The sequence below is a fragment of the Heliangelus exortis genome, chromosome 5 (genome assembly GCF_036169615.1).
Source record: "Heliangelus exortis chromosome 5, bHelExo1.hap1, whole genome shotgun sequence".
Taxonomy (NCBI): Eukaryota; Metazoa; Chordata; class Aves; order Apodiformes; family Trochilidae; genus Heliangelus; species Heliangelus exortis.
Window position 1 is genome coordinate 32,239,259 of NC_092426.1, and position 24,607 is coordinate 32,263,865.

The window sequence follows — 24,607 nt, forward strand, 5'->3', positions numbered from 1 at the left end:
AATATTAGCCTACAGCAAGCAGAAGACAAGGGTAGGGTATTTTTATTAAACCAATTTCAGCTCAATCAGAATCATCTTTCTAATAACTGTAGTTAAAATTCTCTGAAGAAGTTCTAAAAATACATTGGATAAACAGTGATAGTTGGTCAACCAGTTTACTCTTATTGAACAATGTCAATATATTAATATTATTTTTTTTCACAGTTTGGATGGTCTAACCTGAATTGTGCCATCATATGAGTTCTGTGAGCTCCATGCTTTTCGTTAGAGCAAACCCAAAAAACCCTTTTAAATGAAGAGTTTTGTTTTCCATTTCAGGTACGGCAGCCTCCTGAAATTAATTTAGTTCTGCGTCCTCAGGGATTAACTGGTGATAATGAAGTATATGCCAAAGTTGATCTGTGGGTCAAGTGTCCACATACATACCCGGATACGTGAGTGAACATTAATATATAACTTTTTTTCTCTAAACATTTTTCTCTGTTTTCCTTAGCAAAGTGTAAGTGAAAAAATGTATTTTTATTCACCACTTTATTCCTGCTTTCTGCATGTTGGCATTGTTAAGCCTGGGGTATTTTATAATAGAAGACTACAGAATTTGACACCTGAATGGGATTTGATCTCTTGTGCAATGGAGAATTTGTTTTGGCAAGACTGCAGCTCCCGTTTGTAGCTTGTAAAGGAGCAGGTGTACCTGCTAGTACCTTAGTGCTCTCTTAAAACTTTTTCAGCTCATGATCTGATGAGAGCAGGGGTGAATCTTCATTTTTAAATGTGTTTAAAATGAACTGTGCTTTCTTAGTTGCATTTCCTGTTCCTGTTTCCTAAGGGGTTAGCCTTTAGGAAGAGTATTTCATAGAGAGTGTAAAAAGAATTGCAGGTGATCAGCCTGCCCAGCACTTAGGGTTGGCAAGTAATTTCTGAGTAAAGTGTTGCTCTGTGAGCACAGTTTTGTTCAGTCTTTTTGTCACTGGTTGTAATTCCCCTCTTCAGTGCATCCATTTGTGCTGTGGTGTGAGCAGTATAGAGTATATAAGCTGTTCCATACTGAGTGATCAGTTATAGCCTCCAACATAAGATATAACACCCACTCTTTTTTTTTATCAGGTAGCATACCCATAGGTGGTTTACTTGTATACATAATTCTAAACATTTTTTTTAATTTAGCTGTTATTTATTGCATTTTAAGTTTGTGTAACCTTTATAGCAGTAATAAATTTTAAACACTGAAAAATGCTAGTAATATTTTTAATGAACTGTGAAACAAATCACTGAATAAGAGCTGAATCATAAAACTCCACAGGGTTTCTTTGGGCATTTTTATGTTAAGTATAACTGATAGATGATTAGCTGCAGCCAGAAAATGAAATGGCAGAGAATGTAAAACTGTATTTCTGGCTTTATTCTATGCTATATGTGTGCCATTTATTTGGGCATTGACTAATTGCTAAGTGACTATAAACTCCATTCTTTTCTCTCACCCATCATTTTTCTCAACAGTCTCTGTCTTACACAATTGCTTTTTACATTCAATTTTTCTAATTACAACTTTTAAAGTACTTTATTGCTGTCTTCCAGAGTCCCTGAAATACAACTAAAAAATTCAAAAGGCTTGTCAAATGAGAAAATAAATGAATTAAAATCCAGACTAGGTGAACTGGCAAAACAGCACTGTGGAGAGGTGAGACCTTTTCCTTTCCTTGACATATTCTCTGAACCTAACAAATTCTAAGAAAATTTGTGGTATATATAATGAAATACATGCACATTAGGAATATAAGGTGCATTGCTACTAATGAAGGTTTAAAGGCAGATTCAAAGATTCATATTATTCTCGGTGTCAAGAGCAGTACTAAGAGATTTCTGCACTTTTCAGATTAATTTGAATATTGAAAAGGCCACTCCTTTTTAAGCAAACAGTGGTTACTTGTGGAGTTTTTCAGTGTTATCTTGTACATCTAATGATGAACTGAAGATTAGAATTTTTAATTTAAGATATTTTATAAATACCCGTGTATGTTTGGTATTAAAAATACTTTTCCCTTGTTGCTGAGGACTGAAATGATTTAAAGAATTTCTAGCAAACATTGGCTTTTTGAAAGTTATTTGAAAAGTACATTGAAAGTAAGGCTTGTGTTACGTTTCTTATCACTAATTGGAAATACTACAGGTGAAGATAATTTGATTTGCTCAGTTTGCCATTTTAAAAGTGAGAAATGCACAACTGTGGAAGTTACTACATGCAGAAATAGGCTAATAGTCTTGTTTTCAGCTTCCTAAGCATGTCAACTTTACAGGTTTGGCAAGAGTTGCCCATTGTTCAGTCTTGCCATGTCAAGACTTTTTTTCGTTTGCATGCTATATTGTAGAGAGAACCACAAGTCCTCAGGTGTCGTCGATAATGAACTGGGAGCTTAGGCCCAGCTGTGCCCAATAATTAGGGCCTGCCCCAGCCGGAAATGGGCGGGGCTGAAGGGCAAAATAAAAGGCATGCTCCCAGAAGCAGAGTAGAGGAAGAGATGAAGATGCCTGAGGGGAGGGATGGCAAGAGAGCTCCGGCAAAGAGCCGGGTCCCTGAGAGAAGGCTCGCCGCAACATCTGGTGGAGAATGCGGGCAACAACAGCAGCCGTGAATGCTGAGGTATTATAAAAAGCTCTACACGACCACGTTGGTTGCGGGAAGCTCTACAAAGCCAGGCTTAAATGCGGAAGGCGATACAAAGAGCTTCGAAATACCCAACCGCGTCAGATGGAGCCACCACGTTGGTGCGGGATGCTCTAGAAAGAGCTCCAAATACGCAACCACGGGAAAAGCTCCCCAAGGCTAAGCTTAAATGCTGTAGGCGGCGTGTAGAAGTAGAAGCCCAGCACGGCAAGATACAACAGCCCGGAATGGCGAGCCAGCCAGGAGAGAAGAATGAGGCTCGAAAGGCGCAGCAAGTTGGCGCGCAGAACTCAAACCCAAGGAATGCTGAAGCGGAGCTCTGAGTGCGCATCAAGTCAGTGCGGTCCTGAAACGGAGCCTCCCAGGGACATGCGACAGTGCGGTCCTGAAACGGAGCCCCCAGGGACACGCGACAGTGGGGTCCTGAAACGGAGCCTCCCAGGGACACGTGATAGTGCGGTCTTGAAACGGAGCCTCCCAGGGACACGTGACGCGGTCCTGAAATGGAGCCCCCAGGGACACGCGACAGTGCGGTCCTGAAACGGGGCCCTAGGGACACGCAATAAGACTGGTGCGCTGAATGCTCGGAGAAGCCTTTGCATGGCCAGGCATCCCGAGGTGGCGAGTACCAGCGAAAGCTGAGCTGGTGTTTTAAGACCTCGTCTCCTGCTAACAGAGGCTAAAGAGCCCGAATTTTCCCTCCTCAAAAAATAGGCGAAAAGATGTTGAAAAATAATGAAATGTTTAAAAAAAAAAAAAAAAAAAGTAATGAAAAATGTTGATGAAATGTTAAATGTTTAAAAAATAATGAAATGTTAAATTATTGAAAATGAAATGTTAAAAATGTTGAGAAATAATGAAATGTTTAAATGAAATTTATTGAAAATGAAATGTTAAATTAATTGTAAATTATTGCTATTTTTCAACAAACAACAAAAAGGGGGGAAATGTAGAGAGAACCACAAGTCCTCAGGTGTCATCGATAATGAACTGGGAGCTTAGGCCCAGCTGTGCCCAATAATTAGGGCCTGCCCCAGCCGGAAATGGGCGGGGCTGAAGGGCAAAATAAAAGGCATGCTCCCAGAAGCAGAGTAGAGGAAGAGATGAAGACGCCTGAGGGGAGGGACGGCAAGAGAGCTCCGGAGAAGAGCCGGGTCCCCGAGAGAAGGCTCGCCGCAACAATATTTCTATTTTGATTGCCAATTTTTATGGAGATACTTTGAAATAACTGTTTTAGCCAGATGTTATGTTAATTCTATTCAGTAACCAGTTCCTCCATTTTTTCAGCATATTTGGAAATTAGCAGTTTAACACTATATTCTGGATCATTTTTTTCTTTTTTTGTATTTACTGTGCTATGGACAATTGATAGGAAATACAAGATTCAGTTTCTTTTAAGTAACCACTAAGCCATGTGATACTGGTCTGCTCAAAACTGTCCCCAGGGGAGCTGTCAGGCTTCAAATCCCAGCTTGGTTTCTGATCTCATTACAAGGAGCTACAGATGTGTCAGATTTTCCTAATTTTAATTTTCCAAAGGGAGATCCATGGTTGCTCCAGCAGTGTGTAGATACAGTTGTGAGTTACATGTATGATAACATTTTTGATGAATGATACAGTGCAATCCTGAATTACTTTATCTGCAGGGAAAGTGAAGTAACATTTTTTCTCTGCCTTGGCAAGTATTCTTTGTTAAAGTGTATTGTGCAGTTTGGAAAATTTGAAAATACCTCAGTTACCTGTCAAACTGAGCAACAAATTGTGGGTTTTTTTAATTATTGAGATTAATACCTTTTTATATACATGTATGATTGCCTTGCCTTCTGAATAGTAACCTGGGAAAGATGTTTTAGTTTGTGTCAAATATATGCATATTGTGTTACTCCTTCTCTTCTGAATCATCTGGCTTCATGCTTTCTTTCAAGAAGGGGATTCAGTGTTTGAGAGTCTTCTAAATGTCAGTTTGTTACATGCAGATGGTACAATTAATTTTGGATGTTTTCCCACCTATACGTGCAAATCCAGCTCATGGCTGCTGGGATGCATCTTTCTGATGTACAGGTTCATTCTGGAGATTTGATGGGCTATTGGCATGATGCATTGCTTGAATTACTAAAGGGATCCTACTAGACTATCAAAAGGTTAAGACCTCACAGTTAACAGATCATCAGTGAATATCCAGCTCAAGTAAACAGTAGCTGAACTGAAAATTTATTCCAACCTTGCAGACCATGTAGCAGATTTCAGCTGAATTTTCAGTACAGTCCTTATTTCAGTTGTGTTGATATGAATGTGGAATGACTTATGTGGCTTTTTAGTTCTATCTGGGGGGCAGTGGGGTATTTTGCAGAGGAAGGATTGGATTTCATTGTAGCAGTGAAATAAGTAATTATTTCATATCAGTAGATACACTAACAGACAGTTGCAAGGGATTTATTCAACTGTAGCTTATATGTCATAAAAATCCATGTAAATAGAAAAATATATTGAAAAGATTAAAAAGGTTTTTTTTCAACTTTCTATTATTTGAAAAAGATGTCAGAAATTGTCTTTCAGTAATTTTTGACATCTCTGTTGCTGTTAGGGATTTTTTTTTATTTGTTACACTTAATAAGTACTTCTGACAAAAAAAACATGGTAGATTCTTCCTGATAAGTAACAAAATCAATCATCCTGCTGCATTGCTTTTTTGAGCTTGGTGTCATTTTGCTGTGTGATCTTGTTCTTTGAACTCTGTTATTCATATTATTTTCTTTCAGGTGATGATATTTGAACTTGCCAACCACATACAGTCATTTCTCAGTGAACATAATAAACCACCCTCTAGGTCTTTTCATGAAGAAATGCTAAAAAATCACCAAAAAGAACAAGAAAGATTGGCTCAGGAGGAATTGCGTAGGGCACAAGAAGTTAAGAGAAGAGAGGAGCAGGAGGTAAGGAATTAAAGTGTGAATAACCCTGAATTCTTAAAGTGGCATTAATCATTCTGTAAATCATCCTGCATAGCAATGGGTTTTAGTGAATTATTAACTTGTCACATCTGTCAGTATAAATCAATCAGTGTATCTGTGCTGCAATTGTAATATTCAATTACATGTTTTTAATATGTAAGAAAATGGGAAATGTTTATGCCTGAAATAAACAAAAGTGTCGATCCTATGAAAATCACTTACAAAGAGGACCTTATACAAAAGTGGAAGCACATGTGTATATTAAGTGCATTCCATCTTAATCTAGGAAGTGTTAGCTGGATGATGGGTGATCATACCTTCCTTCATCCTTACAGTGATGGAACACTCACTATGGCAGACTTCTATAGAGCGCAATAAATTTAACCTAAGGAAACCCTGGACCTATATATGTTCCTCACTAGAAGCAAGGGGATCCATTTAAGTCTCACAGAGACTGGTAGTGTGGAGTCTCCACATTTTGGGGAATGTGGCTTTTTTTAAAAAAATGTTTTAGCTTATTGCTCTGTCTTTTCTGTGTATGACACTTTGTTTGGTCTGTCAATAGAAGTAATTTTCTTTTGTCTGCAGCTCTGTGCTGTATCATACAACTGATGCTGTTAACTTCCTCAGGAAAGCTAATTTGACTTGTGTTGGCTTTGTTTGTTTTTTTTTTTATTCTTGTAAGATCCGCAGCATCCTTTAGCACTTTCAAAACCAAACATCATAGCCTTTTTTTCCTTAACAAGGGTAAAATTAGCAGTTGCATCGTGTGTACTGTTGTGTCTCTAACAACACCAAAATTCATTTCAGCAACGTGAAATCCTTAACGAGATTCAGAGGAGGGAGGAAGAGAAAAGAGAAGAAAGGAAAAGGAAGGAGATTGCCAAACAGGTATTCTTTCTATGTAGGCATGCAAAAATCATTGCAGTAACTTCTTCCCAGTTCTGTAGCAAATGCTTAACATAATTTGTGAGATTTACATGACTGAATTGTCCTGGACATCTTTCCTTATCAGTACTTCTTATAGATGTAGGTAAAAATGGGTTATTATATGGGGTTTATTTCTGGAATAAAATCAACTGTAAGGGGAAATAGTTTAATATGTTAGCATCTAAAATGTACTAGATGGATATTTTCAAACAGAAATAGAAAAAAGCTAGTATGTTAATGTTTCCCATTTCACTTTAAAGAATATTTACATTCTCACCTGTGGACAGTGCTGGAAGGCACTTTCTGAATTTCAGTGTTTCTTTCTCAGCCTCGTATATACATTTCTTATGAACACCTATTTTTTCCATGATATGGGTGACTTTAGAGAATAATAGCCAAGTACTTCCATGTTTTGAGGATAGGAACAGTTTCTACACCAACTTGGGTTTTTTTCCTCATTTATAGGAACGTTTGGAAATTGCTGCTCTGACAAGTCAAGAAAATTCTCACAAGAGAGATGCTGCAGGATATAGAGTTGCTTCCAGCTCTAATGGGAGCAGTTTGGAACATGGAGTGAACAATAAATGCCGACCAAATTCAGCTGGACGTTCCAAGTGAGTGTGTCAGTTTGTGTGGGAATTCTACTTTAATTTTTTGTTTTGTAAAAATTAGATTTCAACATGAAATTCGAAGGCAAGAAAGTGATGTGCCATGTTGCTCAGCTGTTTGTTTTGTTCCTTTCCCCTGCCTCATTCCTTCTCCTCTTCAGTTGGCATGGTTTAACTAATTCCTGTGCTACAGCTCACCTGGAGCTTTCCAGTTGTGAGAGTCAGCTTGACTTAGAACTGACTGAGTTGGTTTGACTTAGAAAGTATTTGGCAAACATTGGAAGGTTAATTCAGGGCTTACTTAGTTTCTTAAAAGTAAGCACTGTGTTGGAGATATCCTGATATTAATTTTCTTAGTTTTTATTCAGGTTGTGCCAATTACTTACTTGGACGGTTGTTTTAGATGAAATAGTATATTCCTGGGTTTTTTTCTAGTCTGTAGATTTTGAAACTTCTTTCACATTATTTGTCACCAACACTAGATATCTGAAGCAGAAGTACTTTGATCTACCATACTTTGATTCTTGCTGCCATCTCCTCCCTTTGCCTGTCTCAACTTATATTTGGAAGTTGTTTCTATGTAGTGTTTGGTAGTCCATAAATCTCTCTTCCTAACTTTTTCTTAATCTTAATATAACAAAATGGAACAGAACAAGTGTCTCATAAGTTTGTTACTATGCCTTAATGTAGAACACAAGTAATGGACTTCTTTTTAATTTTCCACACAAATTCTTATATTATATGTTCTCATTTAAAAAAAAAATTAAAAAGGCAGAGTTACTTCTTTTAACAACGCTGAAAATAACCAAAAAGGATTTTTTTCTGAAACATTGAGAGTTACAAAAGCTCAACATGTTTAGTTTTCTGAGGTTTCTTCTCACAAGAAAAAGGTGCTGTATTTTTATCTGTTTATGAAGCCTGAAATTTTGGCTATTGGGACAAAAATGTTTAGAAAATTATTAAAATCTAAATAATACATAAAATATATTTTAATTCAGAAATCCAGGTGCTTTCTGTGTATGTTTTTCTTTATACAGCACTTATAAAAGGTTCCCTGTGTCATCTTCTATTTTGTAATAAATTCAGTATTTTAGAAGAGCTTCTGTTACCCTTAATATAGTCCTGTGATGTCTGTATGTGATTTTATCCATTCGGTGAGTATTTTTTAATTTTGAAATGGATTGTATCAAGAAGCAATGGAAGTAGATTTTAGTGGTCTTCAGTTTTTTTTCATCTCATGTGCAGCTCCATACATACATGTGAGAAAAAACACCCTAACCATACTTGATTGGAAAGTTTTTGCAAAACCTTCATTTTCCTGAAGGTACTTAGAGTAGCAAAATGACCAAATGGGAAACCCATTTTAAGTTAGGAAAAATAATTAAGCTAAAGCTGGAATGAACTTCCAAATCTGCGTATATTTACTTTTTGTGATGTTTTGAAAGAGAGTGCAAAGTGAGTAAAGTTTACATATTTTTCACAGCTGTGGTATATTCACTTTTTTAATATATCCCTTACCCTCTCCCCAGACTGGGAGGGTCATCCTAAAATGCAGAAGTCTTAAGTTTCGGATTCAACTCCTAGTTTTGAATACAGAGACTCAGAGCAGATGTTGCTGTTAAAAAACTGAATTTCTAATCAGACCTAGATCTTTGCACTATCTCAGTTTCTTTGAAAATAATGGGTATTATCACTGGATGCCAAGGTCTCTTAAAGCTAATTCTCTGGCAGAATTGATATCTTTTAGTGATTAGGGAGTGTAACAATGCTATCTTTGACTTGGAGAAAAATGTTCTGTTGATGTTGCAGACGAGAACGTGAACTTTCTGCTGGTGACAAGAAAGAGTCTTCTGGAAATCACGAGGTTTTGAACTTCAGCACGAGTGGTGCTGGACAACTTACTGTCCATAAAGGAAAATGTGTAGGTAAGGAAAACTGCAATTGCAGCTTAAAATGCTGGGTTAGGTATTGGGCTAGTTGTTTCTTTTTGAGAAGGGTAAATTGAATAATAATATTAACAGGCACAAGGAACAAAGGTGGAGAGAGAGTGGGAAAGAGTAGAAGGAAAATTTACTTCATGGTAAATGTTGCATTTTCTTAGGACTGTTTCAAGTAAAAATTTTTGTCTCCCAATACACTTACATAACTGAATGGCTGTACCAGAAAATAATGTCTCACTTCTCAGTGTTTTGTAGTCTACGTAACTAAAATAATAATGAAAACTATTTGCTTTTAAAATACCTTTAAATTTGCCAGTTTAAATACCTAGTTTGTTATATACATGACTGCCAAGCAAGAAGTCATTTAACTTTCAGTAACATGTGAAACGAGTGATGAGCACAGGATTGGAAATGTATACTTATTTCATTACCAAAATGTAAATACAGGCCACGATAGGAGACTTTCAGAGCTGAAAGGCATCAGTGAAGTGCCCATATGAATGGACCTTCAAATATTTTTGTTGTTCATTTTCAAGGTAGCATTTCCACAGTGCATTTTGAGGATGAACAATTATGTATAAGGGCCTCCCTATATTGGATGGCACCCAAGAAGTGAGCCTCCCTCATTCTCTGTCTGATCTCTGAATAAATCCCTGCAACCTGGTCCTGGCTTGATTTTCTCCTATCTGTATAAGTAATTTCTCCCATTCCCCATGTAAATTGCTCCAGCCCAGTTCCTACCCTTGTAGGCTTCTTCTACACAGTAAGTAATAGAGTAAACCTTGCCATCAAAATCTGTTCAGCTTTTACAAATTTATGTTGAAATCACCTTTTCTAATATCTTTGACTGTTTGAGAGACCTGAAGTCCTTTTACTCCCATCCATGACAGCTGTGTGTTGAGCTCAGCATTTGCTCAGCAGGAAGAGTGTTTTTTGAATTGAAACCTGAAATTCTTTACAATATGCAGCAATTTTTTGCCAATGTGGTATTGCTTTCATCTGAGTACTGCTACACAGCACTGAGCCTCAGCAGATCTGACACTTGCCATGCCTGCTATGTAGGTATGAATCTTGTTGAGTTGTAAGCAGGGTTGTTTTTCTAAAATTGTAGAGAGCTGTCTTAATGGTGTTTAATTAGCATTTGAAGGAGCTCTTGTCAAGTCCTTAAAAACCAAAGAAGCTCTGTTCCTATTCTCTCTTTTTAAATACAGGCAAGGATGAACAGCTTGGTAAATCAGTCTACAATGCCTTGGAAGTTCGAAGCGGAGACTTTGTTTTAGTGTATGAGTGGGTTCTGCACTGGCAAAAAAAGATGGGAAAGTTTCTCTCATCACATGAAATAGAAAAGATTGAGAAGTGTAAGAAACAGGTAATGCCTATATGTTGCATTTAGTTTAATAAAGGTTAGATGGAGCTCAGCTTGAGGCTGCTAGCTTATATTAAACTAGAGGGTGGTGATGACCTTGAAAATGGTAGTGTTTAGAGTATCTGTAATACAGATGAAGATGAGTGTATTGGGGTATTCAGGAGTTAATTTATAGTAACATAAATGCAATAAAGTGTATTTGCAAGTATGCATAAATATAATCATAAAATTCTAAAATAAATGGGAATCAAGTTTACCTGTCAGAAACCAGTTATTTTTGCCCCTTATGTACAGTGCTTCCTTGTCAGAAAAGGATGACAATGTATTTTATATGTATTTTTCGTATGTTATATATTTTAGTAGTGGTGTGTTCACGAGATATGACACAATATATGTTATGTTGTGTTTCTCTAACAGCTTCAGGGTGCAGAAACAGAGTTCAGCTCACTGACGAAGCTAAGCCACCCAAACATAGTACATTATAAATGTATGAACCTTAAAGAACGGGACGATTCAATTGTGGTGGACATTTTAGTGGAGCACATAAGTGGTTGCAGCCTTTCTACATACTTAAACAAAAAGACTCCAGTTCCAATTGAGCAGTTGCACCATTATGTGACCCAGATCTTGTCAGCTCTCGACTACTTGCACAGTAATTCAGTAGTGCACAAAGTTCTTTGTGCTTCCAGTATCCTGGTAGATGCTGAAGGAAACATCAAGGTGACAGACTACAGCATTTCCAAGCGCTTAGCTGATATCTGCAAAGCAGATGTTTTTGAGCAAACCAAAGTTCGTTTTAGTGAGGATGGTCTTCCCAGCAAACCTGGAAAAAAAGGAGATGTATGGAATCTGGGCTTGCTTCTGCTTTCACTCAGCCAGGGCCAAGTAACCAAGGAATATCCAATTGCTGTTCCTACCAGTTTACCTGCTGACTTCCAAGACTTTCTGGAAAAGTATGTTTGTTGTGTTCCTGTATCTTTTTGTCTTTGTTTATTTTATTTATTTATTTTTTAAAGACTTTACATTTTTTTGGAAGAAAAACTTAATCCCCCTGTTTTGCTAGTCAGTTTCTAGAGAAGAGGTGGGTTCTCACTCACAGCTCAGGCTGCAAATCTGAGAATTGGGAGAACAGGTCTGGTGCTCTTTTCTTCTCTGCCCTACCACCAGCTTTGTGTGTTACTGTGGATAAGTTGTCTAGTCTGTCTTTGCTTCTTATTCCCATCAGAATTATAAAGGTGGTAATTTCTTAAATATGAGGAGGCCTCTGTCAACATTTAGGCCTGCTATGGAATAGATCTTGGAACAGTTCTCTTCTTGGTTTGGTAACAGATGTGTGTGCTTGGAAGATAAGGAAAGGTGGACTCCTCAGCAACTGCTACAACACAGTTTTATAAACATTCCACGATTGAAAATACCTGTAGCTGAAGAAAATCTAGATGGTAAGAAATCCAGATCTTTCTGTATTCTCTTAAATAAGTGGACTACATGCCTGCAGTAACAAAAAAATTTAGCTATGCTAGAACTTCACAAGACTGCACATGTGTTTTTACATTAACAAGGCTAGAAGTTAAAGACCACACTTTCTTTTTATATGCATGACTAGCTGGGGAAGACAACTGCTATTGTCTCATCAGTAGAGGAAGCTGATGCTTTAATTAAGCCTGCACAGTGTTAATGTAAGACTTTGTCCTTGGAAAATGCTGTTCCAGTGAGATATCTTCCCTCATTATACCTTGTTAGAATTGGTTCCTTTGATCATCATAATTCCTGTTAGCAATTTAAAACTGTATTAAGGATTGTTTGTACTAGAGCTCTAACCCTACACCTCTGTATTCAAGTGTAGTTAAAACCTGAAAGTTAGTTAGGTTTTCTTCCTGATGCTTATTTGACAATCCCTAGTTCTGTATCCCTGTGCCCCATACTGCCAGTGGTGGTAATTTTTATGTCCTTGTTACAGATTCTGCTGGAATAGATTGCGTTGAGACAATTGTACCCAGCAGTCAGATATCCAGTGCTTCGTTCTTCTCAGAAACACAGAGACAATTTTCACGCTATTACAATGAGTTTGAAGAGCTGAAATTACTTGGTAAAGGAGCTTTTGGAGCAGTCATCAAGGTATGCTATAAAAAATTATTTCCCTCTATAGAATCCTATTTGAGGATGTGTTTGGTTTCTCTGAAGCAAACAATATGTTAAATCTCTGCATGCCTTTGTTTGTTATTCTCTAATGTGCAGTGCCCATGTTGTAGTTTTTATATAGAACTGAATCGGCTGATAATTTTAGCGAGAGATTGCTGGGAGTCTGAGAAGAGGCCCGTCCATATGGGGAAGCTTGCATTTCAATTGTAATTTCCCAGGCTGAAGGAGAGCTTCCTGTTCCTTGAAATCATTCTACTTACAGCTGTACATGGTGAGGCGTTTCTGAGCGCTTGACTTGGGATGTATCTGAATTTTGCAGGTGAGAAACAAGCTTGATGGTTGCTATTATGCTGTGAAACGTATCCGCGTAAACCCTGCCAGCAAGCAATTTCGGAGGATTAAGGGGGAAGTAACATTACTTTCCCGCTTGAACCATGAGAATATTGTGAGGTATTACAATGCTTGGATAGAAAAACATGAAAGTCCTGTTCCTGCTGTCTCACCATCTGAAACAACTGAAGGGAAAAGACTGCCCACCAAACCTGGGCTCTTCGTCCTTAGCTCTGAGGAGACAAATGATGTGGAAGCCAATGCTCCTCCTCCGGTTTTGACGAGTTCAGTTGAGTGGAGTACTTCACATGAGAGATCCTCCAGCAACAAATTCAGTGGAGCTGATCAGGAGTCCAGTGATGATGATGATGATGACGATGGTGATGGAGTGTTCTCACATTCATTTCTGTAAGTAGGCTCCAGTAGGTACTGGAGGTACCCACTGTACCTGTGGTAATATGGGTACATACATACTGTATACATACATACTAATACATACATACATTACTGTAGGTAATATGGGTACAGCTGTTTTTTCCCCATTTTTGTGCCTTTTAACACTTGCCCTGCTTTTATCAGAGGTAATTAACTTCATTTTCATTCTCTGACCTGGTTCAATAACAGTGTATTTGCCAGCAGTCAGATAGCTCCAAAGAGGAAAATGTGTAGCTAAAAACTTCTGTGTATGAGGAAAATTTTGGTTTACATTTCTAGAAGTTTCTTACAATTTATGTTGGAATGCATCACTGCTGGACTGTATTTTCCAGCCTTGAGAGTAAAGTTTTTAATAAACAACAAGAGAATTATTAGAAATCGTGCAAAATACCTTCTTTGTTTTGATTTTGTTAACATATCTTGGTGTATGGAGTGGTTCTTTTCACTCATGGTCATTTTTTGCTTAAGCACATGAGTGAACTTACCCCAGATTTGCTTAATTAATATAGGAATTAGATTTTACTGATGCAGATACCTTCCCTTTAAGAGAGTGAACTGTCAAAAGGGGTGTTGTTTTGCAAGCAGGACACTCCTTCACATTTTGTTTGGCTTTTTTGTTTAAGGCATATGGAGAGTCTTCAACAGAAGCTTAGATTTTCTTTGAAAAAAAAGTAGTTTCCAGATTTCTTAGTAAATATTTCTTGGTAATGTTTATTTCATGAAACGAAAAACTGTGGGGTTTTTGTGATTTTTTTTTTTTTTTTTTTTCCTTTTTGTTCTTTAAACAGGCCAACCACAGATTCTGAAAGTGAAATAATTTTTGATGAGGATGAAAACAGTAAAGGTCATTCCCCAGTAAGTATCATGATAGAGCTAGTGAAAATGAAAAGATTACATACAGACCTCTTTGGCAAGCAAAGAGGTCTGTTGGGATGTTTTGTTTTGCTTCTAGTCTACCATATGAGGTTATGTTCAATCAGAGCAAATATTGTGCCATCATGAGCTGTGTTTCATAGATACCATACTCTGATGCAGCTGATCTGGATTCTGTTTCCCATAGTGTTCATTGAGTAAATGTGAGTCACACTTTATGAACACAAGTCTTGTTACTGCAAGTTTAACACTTCAGCATGTACATGACTTAGCAGTTCCCTCTATGGATTGCCTTGCCTCATCTGAAAGTTGAAAGTCTCTTCTGCTTTTAGGTTATATAAAGCAATATATTTGCTAATACTAGCCACTTTTTGAAACTCATGACAAAAACATGTTATTAGCAGTCCAAAAGATATGGTAAGTCAGAATAATGTGCAAGGTTTTATCTGATTTTGAGATTTGGTATCACAGCACTTGCTCTGAACCCTGGGTGTACTGTATCACTCGAAAAGTAATGCACATTTTTCTACAGCATCTAGAATCTGATGATCTGTATAATGCTCTCATTAAAGCAAATCTTCATCTTTCTGCTGTAATATACACTGGCATGAAAATCTTTCATTATGTCATTTAATAATGTGGCAGTGCATATATACAATGCTATGTATACACTATATCAAAATATTGGTCAGGGGCAGGACTTCAATTATTAAATGTATTAAGTAACTTCTGTATATTTTAGTTTCCATTTTTTATGTTTTTTTTTTAAATATAATGCACTTAGTTCTCAAAGTTTCACCCATATTTTCTGGAGTGTTTTTCCTCCAGCATGTAATGATGGGAAATGAGAGTTGGGTCACACCTGCTTTTCTAGTTTATTTAGAAGCAGTGGCATTACAAAATTGTCAGTATATTTTTCTGTTAATCAAACCTAGCCATAGAAGGCAAGTTCTCTTCAATGTGTTCCAATGCATAAAAAAACTTGGCTTCCTGTAGCTAACAGTTGTGTTACTTTTATTGTAATGAAGGATGAAGAAGGCAATGAAAAGAATGGCCATGGAGGAGAAGACAGGGCAGCAGTCATTCAGACAGTACATTACCTGTACATTCAGGTACAAACATGCTGGCATTTTCAGATAAAATATACTGTTTGTTCCAACCTGCTGGTTTTCATGAGAAAAGTAATGACTTTTAAAAAATGAAATGAGACTAAGTTGCCATGTTGTTTCTGCAACATGATTTTGTGGAAGGCTTGATGGCTGGAATATGCACACACACACACACAAGTTTCTAGTCTATTTTTTTTGACAAAACTGCTCTTTCTACCCTCTGTCTCCTGCATGTGCACAAGATGGAGTATTGTGAGAAGAGCACACTAAGGGATACTATTGACCAAGGGTTGTATGAAGACACCAGTCGGCTTTGGAGGCTTTTCCGAGAAATTTTAGATGGGTTGGCTTACATCCATGAAAAGGTTGGTAAGGAGGACAGTTATGACCTGTCCATAGGATCTGTGTTATGCCTTTTTCTGTATGGCTTTCTTCATACTCTTCTTTTCTTGAGGCATTTATTAGCAAGGTCCATTCTTTGGCCTGTCTGCTGTTAATCTGTTAGGGGATTTTGGAATATTTTATCATAAACTTCAAATTCTGTAATGAACCACTTCAGACTTTCCCTGTCAGGAAAACTTGACCACCTTTAAAAATATTATACATATCTGGTACTACTGGAGGTTGGTTTTGGTTTCTGGGCTACAGGCTATAATTTTACTTGAAAATAAATTATCGGTGACTTAATGCAGTAGATTTCCCACTGTAATAAAAGTATGTAGCATGATTTTTCCAGTCTTTTATAAAGAGAGTTTTATTCTTAATTGTGTTTATAATTTAATATTATGTTGGTTGTTTTCTTTTTTTTGGTTCTGCTGCTGTAACAGGGAATGATACACAGAGACTTGAAACCTGTGAACATCTTTTTAGATTCAGATGATCATGTCAAAATTGGTGACTTTGGTTTAGCTACAGATCATCCAGCAAATGCAGTAAGTACAGCTCAGTGTGGATGAAAAAGAAACTTGAATTTGATCTTCTAATAACATGAAAGGTAAAAATAAAACATAAAGAAAGATGTAGTGCTTATTGGATTATTTTTTTCGATTTCTACAGTGATAGAATTAAACCATGTACTGCCAGCCAAAGTGGCAAGAAAAGCCAACAGAAGTATTTCAAGTGCCATTTACAATATGTCTGTTTTCCCGATTTCAGGTGGTCTCTAAACAAGAAGAAAATCACTCGGATAGTTCTGCTATGTCTGACCCATCAGGTCAGTTTGCATAGTAGATTGTTCTAAATTATTTTAAGCAAAAAATGTTCTGCTGTCTTGTATACTCTGCTAGAATTTGCATTCATTCTTTGTTATTGGGGCATGGGGAGGAAACAACCAACAATTTTTGGGTAGATATGTTATGTATAATCTGACAATTTTGACTGGTATCTAAAAATGAATTTTTGTCCAGTGTGAGCCTTATGCAATAGCTCAGTGCTTTTCTCATGGTGAGATGTATAGAGCCCCTGTGTATCTGTTCCATCTGCACTTCTGTACCTGTGCCTATACAGGATAATTTCAAGACTTGAGGGGTTTATTGTGTGTTTTGAGAAGACATGTACAGTGTGTGTCTTAAGATGAGTGTAATGGAAGTGAAACTGAGTTGTATCATTTGTGTGCTGACCTCCTATAATACTGCAAAGAAATTGGTTTAGATATATAGGTAGACCTGTAGTCAGATAACCTGACACATGAGGGTGAGAACTGTCTGTCTTCCAAACTGTTCTTGACTGGGTCTCTCTCTGTATTCCAACCTGAAAGAAATGAGGACAGAAGATAAGTGAGTTCTTTCCTGACTTTGATGCTGCATTTCTCTCCCACTGTCTTGAAACCAGTACTTACACTCTTTGCCTTGTAGGTAATTTGACAGGGATGGTTGGCACTGCACTGTACGTCAGCCCAGAAGTCCAGGGAAGCACTAAGTCTACATACAATCAGGTAGGATTAAGTAGACTTAGTAGAAAAGTATCATGGAATCTGAGGTGCGAGGTACAATTTACACAATTGCTGCTCAACAAAGGTGACTTCAGGTTGGAACAGATTGTGGTGGGACTGGTTGTGGTAAGCAAGGGAATGAGAAATATTTCTCTTCAAGGAGACCAAGGGTAGAGGGATATAAGCAAGTCAGTTTTTTCTGTGTGTGATGTGACCATGGCTAGGTGCAAGCAACTTCAAGTTGAAACCTGGTAATGGAGAAACTTTATGAATAAGTAGGATAGAAATTTAACAGTCTTTAGTTAAGGTAAAATGTCATAATCATAAGTATATATTGTTCTCCTGGATTCCTAGGCTGTGCTTTTGGGAGGTGGGGTTGCATTTTTTCATCAAAGAGGATGCTGTTTATATGCAGAGATGAGCTGAATTTCAAATCAAGACTGTTTTCCAAGTGGAAGCATGTCCTTTCATCATGGCAGTGCTGTGATGATAGAGGGTGTTTCAGTCTACCAAATATTAATGGATTGTGTAATTCAACAAAAAATAAAAAAACAAAATCAAAAAAACACAACTACAAAAAACTCCCACCTCTCTCTTCAGCTGTAATGAACTGTGAAATTTAACCAAAACATTTATTTCTCTGTTGTCGTCTTCTACAGAAAATTCACCAGTATTACACTGAAGTTTCTATTTTTATCTTCCTTAGAAAGTGGACCTGTTCAGTTTGGGTATAATATTCTTTGAAATGTCTTATCATCCCATGAGTACTGCATCAGAAAGGATCTTTGTTCTCAGTCAGCTGAGACTGGTAAGTATACAGATACAAAAGGTACTAATGCTGTGCAATACATAGTTTCTTCAGAAATGTAAAAAAATGCAAGTGCTTCTACAGGAAGCGCTGAAAAAATTGTTTATAAGATATGCAATGAAAAGAGAACAATCAAATTGGAGCTGGTTCTGACGTTGCTGTAGTGGACTGTGGATTTCCCACTGATACTGCCCTCAGTTGGTGTTCTGTCTGCAAAATCAATTTGTATAGTGCAGAATATTTAAGGTGTAAACATCAGAAATTATGTTAATACACCTGGATTTAGACCTGGTGGGTGTCTCAGGAACAAGTTGGTGTTTGTTGTTGATAAATGCCTGTGATTATGGATTGTATCTTCGTTTCACAGAATGTTATAAAAGCATTTCAGTTACATTCTTTCTTTCTGATATCTCTTCAAACTAAGTTTGCCATTCAGGTTTTGTTTTGTTTTTTTCTTGGGGCAGGTATGGGCCATAAAATGTTTAGTTTCTCTTTTTAAATACATAGAACTAGCCAGAGCAAGCTAGCATGCCTCTTACAATTCAAATGTGGCTTCTGGTTTGTTTTTTGTTTTTTAGCCCACCATTGTATTTCCTAACGACTTTGATGAAGTCAAGCATGCAAAGCAGGTAATTTTAACATTTAGACATTTTAACTATTAGGTATTCCCTGGCAAGAAATGTTAATTATTCTTCTTCCCACTTTTTCAATCAGTAATCTCTTATTGTTATTATATGACACTAGATTAAAGTAAGGAAAAAAAGATTTCAAAAGAACAAACTAGTGTGATACGGAAATACAGTTATTCAGGTAATTCCCTGAGCACAGTCATAAAGAAATGCAGAGTTTGCTGGCGTGCCTTTTAAGCTCCAAGGTACAATTTTGATTGTTTGAGACTCAGACAAATGGCAGCTATGTTGTTCAACACTTAAGCTTTTGAGAGAAATCAGTGTCACAGAACAGAGGAGGTATGCAGGCTAAACTGACTGCTGACTTTGAAATAAGCTGCCAAGAACTGTTGTGGATCCATGGCAGAGAAGTAAGTGATAGGGAGGAGTGTAATTTTTTCTGGACTGTCTAGATAATTTTTTTCTTGTGCTAATGTCCTCTTTCACTGACCTTTAACATGAGCTTTTTGTCTGCTATGCCTGTGGAACAGCAATCTGCCTGTTACTACTACCATAAAAATGTTTCCATCTTGGACAGTTTACTGAAATATTCCAGGAAGATTGCCTCTTCTTTAGTATCTGTAACTTTCAAATCTTTGTTATGTATGTGATTCTGTTTTCTATTAACTTTGTTAATAAAGAGATGCCAGAGATAGCATAAAGTGTACAATGTATTTTGTCATCTGAAGAGAAACATTTCTAATAACTTTGGTGCTTTAATAAATTTTATTCAGATAACAAAATAAAATATATTTAGAATTTAATAACTAAAGAATATCCACTCCAAAAGTTCAGATTCTGTGGGGCTTTTATCCCCTTTGAAGTCTCATTATTTTTTATTAAGGGATGTCACAAAGAAGTGTGTGGTGGAAACTGCTAACTATACAATTTTTCAAAACTGTAAAATTTTTATTTATTTTAGAGATCAGTTATTACATGGCTTCTGAACCATGATCCTGCAGCACGACCAACAGCTGTTGAGCTGTTAAAAAGTGAACATCTTCCACCTCCACAAATGGAAGAGTCTGAACTCCATGAAGTGCTGCACCATACCTTGGCAAACGTGGATGGGAAGGCTTACCGGACCATGATGAGTCAGATATTTGCACAGCGTATATCCCCAGCTATAGACTACACCTATGACAGTGACATACTTAAGGTTTGTAGGTATTTAGGGGATATGTGGGTTTGGGTTTTTCCCCTGTGTTGTTTTTTAAAATCATGTTTCTGTTGCTAAACTCAAAATGTGGTTAAGACAGCTGCATTATCTGTTTTGATTAACCTTGACATTAGTTCTCATTTAAAGCTATAAATCTATACCACTTCCCTTTTAGACATTATGTTCACTCTTTAGTGATGACAAGAACAATGTTTGATTGGAATAGCTAAGGCTTTAAGCCTCTGTCCAGGTGATTACTTTCTTTACTCTGAACTTCTGTCAAACTAATGGTACTTGTATCTGGTTGCCAACAGAATGTTGCCCCTGTTTTTTTCCCTTTCTAATCATGGCAGTCAAAGTAATCCTTCTCGTTTTTCATGGTTTTAAGTCTTTCTAGAACTAAAGAAATACAAGGTAACACAGTGCAATCATTCTTTGTATAGCTGTAGTTCATTTTTTATTATGTAAGCCTTAGAAGTTATTACAGTGGGTGAGATACCAGAATGCTTATTGTCAGTATTGTATGGAATGACTGTCTATATTACATTAAGTATTAATGGCATGTGAATTACATATGTACTTTTTATTTGTGATGGTTTCAGGGTAGTTTTTCTATTTGGGCAGCCAAGATCCAGCAACATGTATGTGAGATGGTCAGCAGGATATTTAAAAGACACGGTGGGTGTGTTTACAAAAGTTGTTTATTTCCTGTTTGTGATTGACATTTGACATGTGATTGATATTTCCTGTTTGTGTTTGGGATTTAAGAGAATCTAATGGTTTTGCTGCTGTCACTTGAGTCAGAAAATATGTTCAGTAGTTGCATATCATTTGAAGTTTTAAGGTTTTTTTTTTTGCTGTAATTTAGCATCCCAGTAATAGCTATTAACTGTTAACTTCAAATCTGTATTACTTGAATTTTCTGTAGGGAACAGTGAAAACCTTAATTATATCCTTGGATGTATTTGGTTGTTCTAAGTCTTAGTGAGCTTTCAGATGCAGGAAGTGATAGATAAAATCTGGGTCTGAATATAAGGATAGTGAAAGGCCAGGGATGAATGTAGCACAGTACCCTCTCTGAACATAGCCAGAATGGGCACAGCCTCAGAAATGTGGAACACAGCAAATGTATAGCAAGGATTTGCTGTTCAGCATTTTTCTGAGCCAGAGATGATGTCATGATGTGTTTGATTTTTCCCTCCAGGACTCTACCCAGTCATTAGTAGAAGTATTTCCTTAAAAGTAGTTTTTAAGGGAGGAAGAAGATGTATATATGCCCACTGTCACATTTGAAATGTTATAAATTGCATTGTTTCATAGGTGTTCAGGATATCATATATAAAAACAGAAACTGGGAGATTTCCTAAATATATCATAATCTGATTACGCATGATCAGAGTTTTGGCAATACAAAAGAATCAGAAACAGAAATGCAAAGTAAAATAAGGAGAAGTTACCCACCCACCCGCTGTCCCCACCGTTTAAAGCTTGACAGACTTAGGAAAGCATTTGTCAGCATTTTAGAGGTTGAAATGTTTTCATTTTCCTGGAAAAAAAATAGGGAATTTTTTTTTATGTTCTATTTTTCTTTTACCTTGTACCTGCCATCTGTAATGGTTTGAAGCATTTTCTTGTGTTTGGGGCTGCTTTTTTTTTTCTGATGTAAATGTTTACATTGAAATCTAATTGAAGAAGCTTCTATAATAAAATAGCTGCTTGAGAATCAGTAGGGAGTTTAAAACAGGGAAGTATTTTTCAGTGATGAGTGATTATATTGTTAGTAGTAACGTTTCAGTGTATTCATATAGATAGTTGCAAAATACAGCCAGCAAAAATACTATTCATGAGGATAAACACTTCTAGTATGTTCTTGAGACACAGGAGAGAACATGTCTGAACAATACTTGTTCTCTATGGAAGTGCCTCTAGATCAAAGCAGTACTGCTGCTATCTCTTGAGTTTCTGTTTCATATGCATGCTTTTCTGAAGAGCAGTGTTTTAAAAAGGGGGCACAAAGTGAAGATTGTTCTGGGGCTGTGGAACTGGCACTTCTGTTTCTCTGTAGGCTGCTTTATATCCCCAGAAAGCATGGAAGGTAGAACATGGATGTTGGTTTGGCTTTCTTTAAACAGTAGAGGGGGGAAGTCTATTAAGAAGGCTTGAAATACTGTAATTTTTCAAAGGTATTGGTTGAGATACCATTCCCTGCATGTTTGTTCACAAGCTTGTAAAAAGCAGATGCTACTTCTGAAATGGAAGATAATAGTCTTTGATTTGTTTTGTGCAGGAGCCATCAAACTGCATACTCCACTGCTAATGCCCAGAAATAAAAAACTATATGAACATAACGAAGCTTCATATTTCATGGATCACAGTGGGATGTTGGTAATGCTTCCTTATGATCTCAGAGTAAGTAGCATAATTTCTACAGCCTGAAGCTGACTGCTGAAGCAGTGTATCTTTCAGTTTCTGTTCCTGTATTCCTTAGTGCAGTACTCCTGATCTTGACAGCTGGAGCCCTGACCTCACAAGACAGACAAACCAGGACAGATGTAACTTTTTTTTTTTTTAACTATCATTGAAAATAATGTCATATACATGCAGTTGAAGTCACTACTGAGTTTTTGTTTGGTTTTTTTGTTGAAGGTTTGTTTTGAGAGAAAAGGCATTTCTGATGACCAGTGAAAATTCTACATTTCTTATTTTTTTTTCTTTCAGTGAAAATTCTACCATCCTTATTTATATCTTTACAGAGAATATGACTAACAGACTGCCCAGTTTTATGTTCCTAAAACAGATATTGTCAAAGTTCATTCAGCTGCTGACATGAATTTCTGTTTTCACAGTTGAAATTTTACTGTCTGGGATCCCTCTATCAGAACTGACCAAATACGCGCAGTGTTGGTGTAGTTAAAGCATCTTGATGTTAAATTAAATGCAAGGCAGTTAAGAGAGAAATATTTTTTTGTTGTTGACTGTTAATACCTGACTTTTTATATTTCATTTCATTAATTTAAGCTCAGTTTAACTCACCCTTCTTTGCATTTATTACATCAAGCTATACAGGATATTCAGTTAAGGATTTGTGCAGGATCTACAAAATCGATCTTTCGCTTGGAATTACCTGTTCTAGAAAATGTACTGACCAAAGATTTATGTTAAAGTATACCTTTATTTAAACAGCAGAATACCTGTTTGTACATTTTAATAGGCTCATAGTCAATTTATTTTGCATTTTGGATGCATTAGGGTAATTAAGAAGTGTCCTTGTATACTTCTCCAAGCTCTTCTAGGAACTTGGGAGCAGGATTTTTGTATTTATAGAAATCTGTAGCAAGGATGATTTGTTAAATACTGTGTGGCTATGGCAAGTATTTAAGGCACTACTACACAGGTGAGACTACAAGTGTTACTGCACAATAGTAATTCATACCCAGTTTCAGTGTCTAGTCAGACTGAATGTTTTTTCTTAATGATTTACATATATTTTATTTTTCAGATTCCTTTTGCAAGATTTGTAGCGAGAAATAACATATTAAACTTGAAAAGGTAAGGCATGTAGAGATGACATTTTGCAGAGATGCCATACTTCATGAAAGGGACCACTGAATATGCTGATTCATTCTTCAATGTTTCCTTTAGGTACTGCATAGAGCGAGTGTTCAGACCACGGAAGCTGGACCGCTGTCATCCCAAAGAACTCCTAGAATGTGCATTTGACATTGTTACATCTAGTGGAAATAGCTTTTTGCCTATAGCAGAAACAATTTATGCCATTTCAGAAATCATCCAAGAGTTTTCAGTTCTACAGGTAGATTGTCCAACTATCCCTTTTGCTCTCTTTTCCATCCTAGGTTTTTAATCTCAGTGAATATTTAGTCTATTGTGTTTTAAAAGGATAGTTCCTCTAACTTTAACAAGTACAGAACTGTTCTCACAGTTATAGAACTCTGTAATTTAATTTAAAAATATGTTATACTGGTAAACATAAAATGAAGCATAGGTTTGTGTATAAAGAAAATATTAATTGACTTCTTAATCTGCCATTGGAATAACAACTTTGTTCTGTCAGGCAATTGATTATTGTAGAACGAGACAAGCCTTGCCATTCTTCAGTTCTAGAAGGAAGGTGAGGTGATGGAAGGAGAGGTCTGAAGTTAGTTTTGAAATATTGTTAAATGGTTAGGAAACTTTCTTTTTTTTAAGCAAAATGGAGTTAATGTAAAAAAAAAAAATTCCCCTCCTCTTTTTTGCTTCCTTTTTTCTTTACCCTTTGTTAGGAAAGAAATTACAGTATTTACTTGAACCACACTGCCTTACTGAAAGCCATACTTCTGCACTGTGGGATACCAGAGGATAAACTGAATCAAGTTTACATCATTCTCTATGATGCTGTGGTAAGGTTATTAGTTATTAACTTGACCTTGGTAGTCATCACTTCAGAGTATCTTATTTTGTGAAGCTGTCTTCAAAAATGATTAACAGCACTTTGCCAGCAAAACAAGGAATTTCCTGTAGATACATCAAAAGGCTGGCTATCTTTAGGCTGTAAACTTAGGTTAACTACTTCTTTTGTTACTTCTGGATTGAGGTGTTTGAAGATGATTTTTATATGTATATTTATGAGATAATTATTCACCTGTATAATTAAGAACTGGTAGGCTATTCAGTAAAACCCTAAAAAAAGGTATCTTAA

General features: G+C 36.7%; 1 protein-coding gene across 2 annotated transcripts in view; it reads left to right on the plus strand.

The window, feature by feature from the left end:
• The window catches only part of EIF2AK4 (eukaryotic translation initiation factor 2 alpha kinase 4), a 38,667-nt gene that overhangs the window by 1,781 nt on the left and 12,279 nt on the right, over window positions 1-24,607 (plus strand). For both annotated transcript variants that reach the window (XM_071744358.1, XM_071744357.1), the window contains exons 2-26: window positions 319-434; window positions 1,579-1,681; window positions 5,425-5,598; window positions 6,427-6,507; window positions 7,012-7,160; window positions 8,964-9,079; window positions 10,306-10,463; window positions 10,878-11,413; window positions 11,790-11,899; window positions 12,418-12,575; window positions 12,919-13,337; window positions 14,153-14,219; window positions 15,266-15,349; window positions 15,589-15,711; window positions 16,174-16,278; window positions 16,502-16,559; window positions 17,200-17,279; window positions 17,983-18,084; window positions 18,663-18,713; window positions 19,675-19,911; window positions 20,514-20,589; window positions 22,199-22,320; window positions 23,411-23,460; window positions 23,554-23,722; window positions 24,192-24,308. In XM_071744358.1, coding sequence (XP_071600459.1) covers window positions 319-434; window positions 1,579-1,681; window positions 5,425-5,598; window positions 6,427-6,507; window positions 7,012-7,160; window positions 8,964-9,079; window positions 10,306-10,463; window positions 10,878-11,413; window positions 11,790-11,899; window positions 12,418-12,575; window positions 12,919-13,337; window positions 14,153-14,219; window positions 15,266-15,349; window positions 15,589-15,711; window positions 16,174-16,278; window positions 16,502-16,559; window positions 17,200-17,279; window positions 17,983-18,084; window positions 18,663-18,713; window positions 19,675-19,911; window positions 20,514-20,589; window positions 22,199-22,320; window positions 23,411-23,460; window positions 23,554-23,722; window positions 24,192-24,308 — 3,561 coding nt within the window. The remainder of the gene's footprint in view (window positions 1-318; window positions 435-1,578; window positions 1,682-5,424; window positions 5,599-6,426; window positions 6,508-7,011; window positions 7,161-8,963; window positions 9,080-10,305; window positions 10,464-10,877; window positions 11,414-11,789; window positions 11,900-12,417; window positions 12,576-12,918; window positions 13,338-14,152; window positions 14,220-15,265; window positions 15,350-15,588; window positions 15,712-16,173; window positions 16,279-16,501; window positions 16,560-17,199; window positions 17,280-17,982; window positions 18,085-18,662; window positions 18,714-19,674; window positions 19,912-20,513; window positions 20,590-22,198; window positions 22,321-23,410; window positions 23,461-23,553; window positions 23,723-24,191; window positions 24,309-24,607) is intronic.